The sequence below is a fragment of the Tachysurus fulvidraco genome, chromosome 1 (assembly GCF_022655615.1).
Source record: "Tachysurus fulvidraco isolate hzauxx_2018 chromosome 1, HZAU_PFXX_2.0, whole genome shotgun sequence".
Lineage (NCBI taxonomy): Eukaryota > Metazoa > Chordata > Actinopteri > Siluriformes > Bagridae > Tachysurus > Tachysurus fulvidraco.
This window is the reverse complement of record NC_062518.1, coordinates 46,913,921-46,923,631: the sequence shown is the minus strand read 5'-3', so window position 1 is coordinate 46,923,631 and position 9,711 is coordinate 46,913,921. Positions and strand designations below refer to the sequence as shown.

Below are 9,711 nucleotides of genomic sequence, written 5' to 3'. Positions count from 1 at the left end.
TTCTTCAAGTGGCCATAAGGTAGACACTTCAAGAACTATGTACTGTATATCCAGAGTGAGGAAAAGGGCTCAGAAAATCACTCACATCCAAGTCATCTGATTTTTGAACTTTTACCATCTGGCTGACGACATAGAACTTATTAAACTGTACATACAATTTATTTATTTTTTAATCATGTTTTCATTCTTTTCTTTTTTGTATTTGCATTTACATATGTGTATTTTATTTTTTTAAATTCTCCTCTTTAATTTTTATTGTCTGTGTACTGGAAGTGTATGACACAAAAAAATTCCTTGTATGTGCAAGCATACTTAGCAATAAAGCTCTTTCTAGGTCTATCACAGTGTTCATATGGTCATATACATTTTCCTGCTTTAGGCTTAGATAGGCACAGGCTCCCCGTGACCCGAGAAGTTCGGATAAGCGGTAGAAAATGAATAAATGAATGAATGAATTAAAAATGACAACCAAAATAATAATAATAATAATAATAATAATAATAATAATAATAATAATAATAATAAAATTAGCAAGAAAAAAATCATGATAAAAGGTGATAGAATATACAAGGTTTAATTAAAAGTACAAGAACAAGTGGTATTTAAGCATATAAAAAGTACACAAGTGAACACAGCCCTAGACCAATTCTGATTATGTTAAATACATAAGTATTGTATGTTGTAAGGATGATATTTAAGCAGGTTCTAGTTTCTCATCTGCTGCCATATAAATATTGAACTAGACGCTAATGATTTGCATTATGACACTATGCATTATGTAGTATACATTACGCCCTATTTACTTTATTAAGAACCAATTTAATTAGCAACACTGCACGCGTGATTAGAATGTGAATGATACTTTATATCACACAGATATCAATTTTTTTTCAACGTTTTTTTCTCACAAATCCAAACAAACCGCTCATTCCAGTTTTTATCCGTCCAGTGCTGCTTTCCATCTGCCTGGCGGACAGTTATTGCACATTTTGTGGCTGTTCCATAACTCCTGAGTTCCTCGTTCATCCTGTACCTGAAAGAGAGAATCAAAGGATCCGCAATGTTACTCAGCGCAACACAATTCAGATGAATGAACAACACTAAATCAGAGTTCAGGATTTGTACCCTCCACCCATTTCCATGCATGAGTGTGATTCAGACCAATCCAAGCTGGACTAATGCCAAGCTGTGTGTTGATGAAGTCCTGTGATTAGAGGACATGACAACACAGTACTCACTCTGAGCTATTTCCACTGTTCTGTTTGTCCCTGTAGCACAACATCAGTACACTTAGGACCTAGACCAAACCCCAAGCAAGGGCTGTGTTTAATATTTGAAATCTAAGAAAATAAATGAATGCCAACCAAAAGTCCTGTAGAATTTTTAAAATAAAATAAGTAAATAACAATAAAACAAACAGATTAACAAACAAACAAACAAAAAACAAACAAATAAATAAATAAATAAATAAATAAATAAATAAATACAGCTTAAGTGGAATTTTAGAAAATTTAAATTAAATAAATAAATAAATAAATAAATAAATAAATACAGCTTAAGTGGAATTTTAGAAAATTTAAATGTGCAACTGTAACACTGGAGACTTTCAACACCTGCCTCAATCAAGGTCAAACACTGAGACCAAAAGTGGGCATGATCTAGAGTAGACAAATAATAGACGATAGAAGAAGAAAAAAGAATTGCGCATCAAATATTCGTAATTGAACATTGTGTTTGTTGTCGGCGCTTCTGGCCTATGAGATGTACGAACATCTGAAAACATCCTGCGTAAGACTAAAATAACCAAAAGACACAATGAATATTCATGTCTGTATTTGTATTTGTATTCAGTTAGGTTGTTGATATAGAAACAATAACATGTAAGGAAGACAGAATTAATATTAATTTGTATCTTTCTTCCTAATTTTGTCATCTATCAATGCCCAACAGTTACCCCTAGTGGAAGGTGAAGGCTAACAGTCCACATACAGGAGCTCAGAGATGCATGTGATTGGCTAGGGTTCATTCCCACCCAATGATACTTCTCTCGGACTCTTGCTTACATACGGCTGTCAGATGGATATCGTCAGGGCTTCTTTTACAGATTCTGACCAGTCAGAATCGTTCATTCGACAACACTGTTGTACAAACCTGTCATATCTCACCTGTTCCTCTCTGCTGTTAATGATCACCAGGTCCGCTCCTTTGTCTGTGCAGTCCTGTCTTCTCTCAGTCCAGCTCCCCCTTACCGAGATGTAGTAAACACTGGTGACGAATTGCGTCCATCTGTGCATCTGTTTATCTGATCACATAGTAGAAAATAGCATACTGGCCACTTTTTCCGTAAGACAAACCAATATCAGGTCATAAGAAATCTGAAAGTATTAAAGTGGAAGTATTGATAGGAAGTCACCGAATGAAGCTTTTTTTCAGTATATTTTAGTATTAAAGTATTTACTCACCAAAAGCATCCAACCTGTTTTGAAGGCGGTCTCTAAATTCTCAATCTGTTTCTTGTTGGTTTTTATCTTGTCCAATTTATTCTCCAATTCTCTTTTTTTTTTTTTTTGCTTGCTGCTGTTCATCTCTTACTCTGATGTCACCTTTCTCTACATTCAGGTTGTGGTATCTAGTCAGCAGCTTGTCTCTCTCTAAAGTCAGGTTGTTGTATCTAATCAGCAGCTCGTCTCTCTCAAAAGTCAGGTTGTTGTATCTAATCAGCAGCTCGTCTCTCTCAAAAGTCAGGTTGTTGTATCCAATCAGCAGCTCGTCTCTCTCAAAAGTCAGGTTGTTGTATCTAATCAGCAGCTCGTCTCTCTCTAAAGTCAGGTTGTTGTATCCAATCAGCAGCTCGTCTCTCTCAAAAGTCAGGTTGTTGTATCTAATCAGCAGCTCGTCTCTCTCTAAAGTCAGGTTGTTGTATCCAATCAGCAGCTCGTCTCTCTCAAAAGTCAGGTTGTTGTATCTAATCAGCAGCTCGTCTCTCTCTGAAGTCAGGTTGTTGTATCTAATCAGCAGCTCATCTCTCTTTACGGTTTGATTGTAACCATCTACTTCATTGCTCTGTGCCTGAGGATCAGCTGAAAGTAACAATGAAGTCGGTTAGTAGAACTTACTAAAATGACAAATCTAATTAGAAAAGCTAAATTGATGAATACATCTGTATTCTCTGTCGAACTTACAGTGCAGTCTCAGGAAGATGTTCAGAGTCGCCTGAAGAATACATGTCGGACCGAGACACAATCCATTTACATTTACATTTATGGCATTTAGCAGACACCCTTATCCAGAGTGACTTACAACTAAGCAACTGAAGGTTAAGGGCCTTGCTCAGGGGCCCAGCAGTGGCAGCTCGGTGGACCTGGGGGGCACAACAAAGAAACACATGCTTTAAAGGAAGGGATTAGTAAAGGAAGTCGTGATTTTTATTTATTTTTTTACAGTTTTTTATATAGACATTTTTTTGTTTATATTTGTGCTTTTGTGGGGACGTGTGTGGATTCATACCTCTGTTCTGGGAGGGTCTCACATTCTCGTTCTGTATCTTCTGGAATTGTAACCGTTCTTTCCTAAGATTAATACCACGATTTGCGGCCATAATGTAGACAAAATGTGGGGTTTATTAGTCCGAGTATCACAAGATACTGGACGTGGTGTGTGTGTGTGTGTGTGTGTGTGTGTGTGTGTGTGTGTGTGTGTGTGAGAGAGAGAGAGAGAGAGAGAGAGAGAGAGAGAGGATGAGATGTTGTGCATGTTGCTCTGTAATTGGTTGGAGATTGTGTCAGATATAATGCTTACAAACAGTAAGATAACCTTTTAGTCATTTCAGTGCTTTTTCTGCAGATCTGAGGCTTTTTTTTTTGTAATACCATTTCTCTTATCATAAAGTTCAAGCCCACTGGAGTAAGAGCAGATAAGGAGGAAATGGAAAAAAAAGAAACCAACAACCCTGGAATAATCAGCTCAGCACATTTCTTCATACCCCCAGTATATTAGCTTCAGGATGAAGTAACAATATTTCCAAATAAAAATGAAAGCATTTTTAAAGGTCATCATTATAGTATAGAGAAAACTGTTTTTAGTTTGTTTTGTTTAATAAAAAAAAAATAATAAAAAAAATCAGTAATTATAAAAAAACATGCAGTCTCTATCTTTTTATCATCCACCCTGTGTTCAGACCCACTAAAGACCGTAATCAACTCAACATATGGATTATATATTTTATACATATATACATTATAAAAGACATATTATGACGTATTAAAGACAGCTAGCTTACAGCATCAGGTGTGAACAAAAGGAGTCAACTGAAGAAATGTAGGAAAATACACTCACTGTTCACTTTATTAGGAACAAATTCATGATAGCAGTACAATGCAATGCAGATTTAGTCCCAAGTGGCAGATCAGCTATGAGTGTTTGCAATGTGTTTGTGCTCTTCACAGAGACTTAAATGGGAAAGCTTTTCTCACATATCCAAAATAAACTGCCATGGCATGAATGATCATTCCATGTGTTTGAGCTATCTGTTACAGGCCTTCCATCAGGAACAGTACCAATCTCAACACAGTCTTCATCTCCATTTAAATTATTGGGCTCTTGACTCCACCAGTAGCTGAAAACACACATGCAGACGATCAGCATATCTAGAGCTTCCTATTAAAGGCGAATTCTAAGCAGATCAGTAAAGGAGATCTTACCTAGTGGTCAGTGATGTATTGTCCACCCATTTCCACGTGCCCTCAGTGACTTGGTCTCTCAAACCAATCCATGCGCTCTTTCCACTTCTTAACACATTAATGAAATCCTGTTAAGATGGATTCATAATGTGCAAATTAACATTTAGGACTTATTAAAATCGAAACCAAAGAAAACGGTTTTATAAATATGGGATCTATACGAGGTGTTATTGATCAGTTTTACTCGCCTGTTCTTCTTTGCTTTCGATGATCACCAGGTCTGCTCCGTTTTTTGTACATTCAGCTCTGCTGTCAAACCAGTTCTTCCTCTCAGCAGACACGTAGTAAAAGCTGGACATGAATAAGTCCCACCTTGGCTTCTTGAGCTCTTCAGCTGTTCACAGAATATGACGTGATGAACATCTAGGCAAGGTTTACCAATAAAAACATTACATGGAAAAGTGAAGCTTTTAGAAATGCTATATAAAATCCTAAAAACCAAATACTGGCAGACCAGCTAGCATCAGTCTCACTACTGTGTAAGGGGTCATCCCTTCGTTCCCAGGGTCCTAGGTTCCCAGATTTATATAGCACATAATGAATACATGGTTAAAACAAACCGGATTAAATTAGATACATGTCACAGTGTCAACAGGGTTAGATTCAAACCATTCTAGGCTTGTTATGTATTGAGAGCCAGTGCTGGGGAAGAGAAAAAAAATGTTGACCAGTTCTCACAATATCCCATGGCATAATAAGGGAATACATAGTTGGGAAGATGTTTTTCAGGTGCTCATTATGTTCTATATGGAGCTGGGGAGCTTTAAACGTGTGTGAATTATGTGCCATATAATCCCAAGGGAAACTAGGACCCTGGGATGATGGGTCTGTGTGTGATGTGTTCATTTTGTGCCACATTACACTGGGGAACATAGGACCTGGGGAACATTAATACCCCAACTATGTGGAGCCCCTTTGGTCAGGTTTTCTATATAAGTTAGCACACATTAAGATAAGGATTATATTTTGTTTTTCAAATCAATTAGCCAGGTTCAGACAAACAGACGGACCAACAGACAGATAGATAGATAACTCTAGCAAGTGATTTTCCTCATGCACCATGATTAGCAATGGATAATTGTATATGCTACATTTCACAGGTGTAACTGGTTTTTGTCAGTGAAAAAAATAAAAGATAAAAAAATAAAAATAACAAACACTGACCAATGTTGGAAAGTTTCTCCTGGAGTTTGTCTTTCTCCATCTGCAGCTGATCTCTCTCATGAGACGCTGTGTCATTGCCGCAGTTCGGCGGTAGCAGCTCAGAGGTAACTGTGTATTCAACAAAAGCATCACAAAAGGGAATTAGGATAGAACCTGCTTCACAAGACTGACACAAGCATGCCACATCACCAGTAAATCTACTGTAGTGTTATCCTTATGAGAAGTACAAGATGATCCAGTCTGTCACATAAGTATTGACCCTCCCTTGAACCTTTCTATATTTTGTACAGGAGAGGAAAAACTAATCACACACCATCTAGTTTCTGTTATCCTTGCACAAGAACGAAATTACACAAGACCATCCACGGCAAAGAGGATGTGAGGGGATTAGGGGGGACGAGGGGAGTGAATACTTACGCACACAACTTTTAAATATAAATCATATTGGACAGATCTCAGCTCGTATTGTGAGCTAGGTAGCTGATTATGCTCATATACTCTAGTTCCCATTTGTCCTATGACCAATGTTATGAAACAATACACAAGATGGTAATAAACAATCTGGTACATTTTTTATTTTATGGTGCAACTGAATTATTTTTACGTTATAGCAAAAGACATCTGTCACACTTGAACATGGGCAAAAAGGCATAGATTTCTTTTTTTAACAATATTTACAATTATTATTGTTATATACAACAACTTACAGTACAGCCTCAGGACAATGTTGAGACTCGCCTGAACGATAATCATCAGACCGACGCACACTCCAGCCAGTCTGTAAGCTCCTACTGTAAAATTCAAAACCTCCGTATATTTGTATCATGATTTTTAAAGTAATAAATTAATAACCTGGATAGGCTTTTAAGTGTCATGAAGACAGCCTTTAATGTTACAGCATAGCCAATAAAATCATTTATTAAAGGATTTCAGGTCGTTTTATTTTTTATTTTTTTGTCATTTACACATTTATCATCACTTACATTATAGCAGGTGTAAAGAGTTGTTACTTATCGTGTTACAGGAAATTCACAAAGCATAAGCTTTTCAGTTGTAAGACTTACCTGGGCTTTCAGTATATAATTTTAGGTATAAATCATGAACTTACTTTTATATATATATATACTTTTAAACTTACCTCCATACTGAGTGTTTCTGGCAGGTGAAGGAGACATTTTCTTCGGTTTCCCTACATTCAGGTAATTAGGAGCTTCAAACTGAGTGCTCATTTCCAGATTTACAGCCATAGATCAGTCCTGAGCGTCTGTCACAATATGGTTAGTGTCACATCTCAGACGAGTTTTAAAAAGAGGAACTGAAAGCCCGGAACTGAAAAGGCAGAGGAAAGAGGAAACATTTCTTCATCAATTATCTTAATTCTTCAGCAAAAATCTCATTAAAAAACATCACCGTTTGGTTTGGACACTAAATACAGTTTTGTCCTTAATGTGAAAGAAAGCATCTGATTCGTTTGTAAGGATACGTAAGGACGTAAGATTTCAGGCTCGTCGTCTGTTCAGAAAGAGTCAAAAATCTAAATCAAGAATCAAAAACACTGATACAGGAAGACAAAATCACACACACACACACACACACACACACACACACACACACACACACACACACACACACACACACACACACACACACACACACACACACACACACACAGGCTCTCTCACACACACACAGACTCTCTCACACTCACACAGGATCACACACACACACACACACACACACACACACACACACACACACACACACACACACACACACACACACACACACAGTCTCTCACACACACACACACACACACAGAGACTCTCTCACACTCACATAGGATCACACACACAGGCTCTCACACACACACACAGGCTCACACACACACACAGGCTCACACACACAGGCTCACACACACACACACACACACATACACACACAAAAACACACACATTTACAGCATTTGGCAGACACCCTTATCCAGAGCGACTTACATAAGTGCTTAGATCTCTAACATTGAATACATTAATGCTGGTTCACTAGGTTACATACTTAAGATTTTAAATATTAAAAGATTTGTTTTAAAACATTTGTTCAAATTAACAATGAAAAAGTGTCAAAGGTTTTTTTTTGTTTTTTTTAATGCAAAGTGTTTCCTGAATAAGTAGGTCTTCAACCGCCGCTTGAAAATAGCCAGTGACTCAGCTGTACGGACCTCTAGGGCAGGGGTCGGCAACCTTAAACACTCAAAGAGCCATTTGGACCCGTTTCCCACAGAAAAATTACCACAGGGAGCCACAAAACCCTTTTGACATCTAAAATGAAGATATACGCTGCATATATCGTTTTTTAACTTTATGGAAAGTATAGAAAAAAACTGTAGTGTGTTGCATTTATGAAATCAATTAACTGCTACAGAGTAAACGCAATTTTATTTCTGCAGGCAAACAAAATATTTTGAACAGTTTGAACTGACCTTAGGAAAAAATATCCTGGGTTACTTTCAAATAAAATGTTTAATGTATAATTGAGTCCTTCGTATTCATGACCAGGGCTCTCAAGTTTTGAAGACAGGTAAGCATGACATCTCCAACCCCTCGCTTTTTTTCATTGGATGTTGCGTTAAATCTTTCCCAGATATTACTATTTTCTGATTGGCTGTTGTGTAGCCTCTTTTTTGATTGGCTCGACTAAGTGTCAGGCTCGACTAAGAACTGAGACGCGCTTGATTCCTGCCCGATTCCACAGAAGTGCGGACTGATACATTTTGGGCACTGCGGCTTATTAAATATATGATAGCCAAAAAGTTTTTCTGCGTAAGAATATGATGTGCGGCGGGAGAGCATTTAGAATTACATTTTTTTTAAAACTAACTAACAAAAATAAAAAAAATTAAATTCAATATTTCCAAATCTACAGGGAGACGCAGCAGAGGGATGAAAGAGCCACTTGCGGCTCCGGAGCCGCGGGTTGCCGACCCCTGCTCTAGGGGAAGTTCATTCCACCACCTTGGTGCCAGAACAGCGAAGAGTCTTGTAGTATACTTGCCTCTTACCATGAGAGATGGTGGAACCAGTCGAGCAGTGCTGGTAGATCGGAGGTTGCGGGGTGCAGTGCGAGGAATGATGAGAGCTTTGAGGTAAGAGGGAGCTGGTCCATTTTTGGCTTTGTAGGCCAGCATCAGTGTTTTGAATCGGATGCGTGCAGCTACCGGAAGCCAGTGGAGGGATCACAGCAACGGGGTGAAGGACAGTTGATTGTCCATGGTTACCCCAAGGTTGCGAGCTGTGGCTGAAGGGGAGATCAGATCGTTGTGCAAGGATATAGCAAGATCATGACCTGGGGATGAATCACCTGGGATGAACAGCAGTTCAGTTTTGCTAGGATTAAGCTTTAACTGATGAGCAGTCATCCATGATCAAATTTCTGCCAGACATGCTAAGATCCGGTCAGAAGCTGTGGCATCTGAGGGTGGGAAAGAGAAGATTTTGTGTAGTTGTGTATCATCAGCATAGCAGTGATAAGAGAACCCATGTGATGAAATAACTTCACCAAGAGAATGAGTATACAGGGAGAAAAGAAGAGGACCAAGTACTGAGCCATGTGGGACGCCAGTGGAGAGTCTGCGTGGAGCAGATGTCACTCCCCTCCATGTTACCTGATATGAGTGTCCTTCCAGGTAGGAAGCAAACCATTCCCAAGCTGATCCTCAAATCCCAAGAATCTTGAGGGTGGATTAGAGAGTCTTGTGGTTGACCGTATCAAACGCTGCTGAAAGGTCAAGGAGTATAAGGACGGATGATAGTTT

The 9,711-nt window shown here is 38.4% G+C and overlaps 1 protein-coding gene and 1 long non-coding RNA gene across 4 annotated transcripts; both read right to left on the bottom strand.

Annotated features, from left to right (window-relative positions):
• Positions 1-558: 558 nt before the first annotated feature.
• On the bottom strand, positions 559-3,085 carry LOC113642197. Its single transcript, XR_007138087.1, has 3 exons — positions 2,463-3,085; positions 2,166-2,375; positions 559-1,033 (listed from the first exon to the last, which is right to left on the bottom strand). It is a non-coding gene; the product is annotated as an uncharacterized LOC113642197 (long non-coding RNA).
• A 1,231-nt stretch (positions 3,086-4,316) lies between these two features.
• On the bottom strand, positions 4,317-7,368 carry LOC113642171 (CD209 antigen-like protein 2). 3 transcript variants are annotated; one of them, XM_047801604.1, is made up of 6 exons: positions 7,042-7,368; positions 6,611-6,694; positions 5,904-6,011; positions 4,928-5,073; positions 4,701-4,787; positions 4,317-4,615 (listed from the first exon to the last, which is right to left on the bottom strand). In XM_047801604.1, the coding sequence occupies exons 1-5, from the start codon at positions 7,148-7,150 to the stop codon at positions 4,743-4,745; spliced, it is 492 nt and encodes a 163-aa protein (XP_047657560.1). In that variant the 5' UTR covers positions 7,151-7,368; the 3' UTR covers positions 4,317-4,615; positions 4,701-4,742. The 3 variants fall into 3 exon arrangements, with proteins under 3 accessions (XP_047657560.1, XP_027001322.1, XP_027001323.1); XM_027145521.2 differs by having other exon boundaries at positions 4,701-4,807; positions 7,042-7,340; XM_027145522.2 differs by lacking the exon at positions 6,611-6,694 and having other exon boundaries at positions 4,701-4,807; positions 7,042-7,363.
• Between the last annotated feature and the right edge of the window lie 2,343 nt (positions 7,369-9,711).

Coding starts and splice junctions, on each gene's coding strand:
- LOC113642171 (XM_027145521.2), bottom strand. CDS start 7,150: ATGGCTGTAAATCTGGAAATGAGCACTCAGTTTGAAGCTCCTAATTAC. Junction 6,695..7,041: donor CAGAAACACTCAGTATGGAG/GTAAGTTTAAAA, acceptor TGAATTTTACAG/TAGGAGCTTACAGACTGGCT. Junction 6,012..6,610: donor CATTGTCCTGAGGCTGTACT/GTAAGTTGTTGT, acceptor TTGAATACACAG/TTACCTCTGAGCTGCTACCG.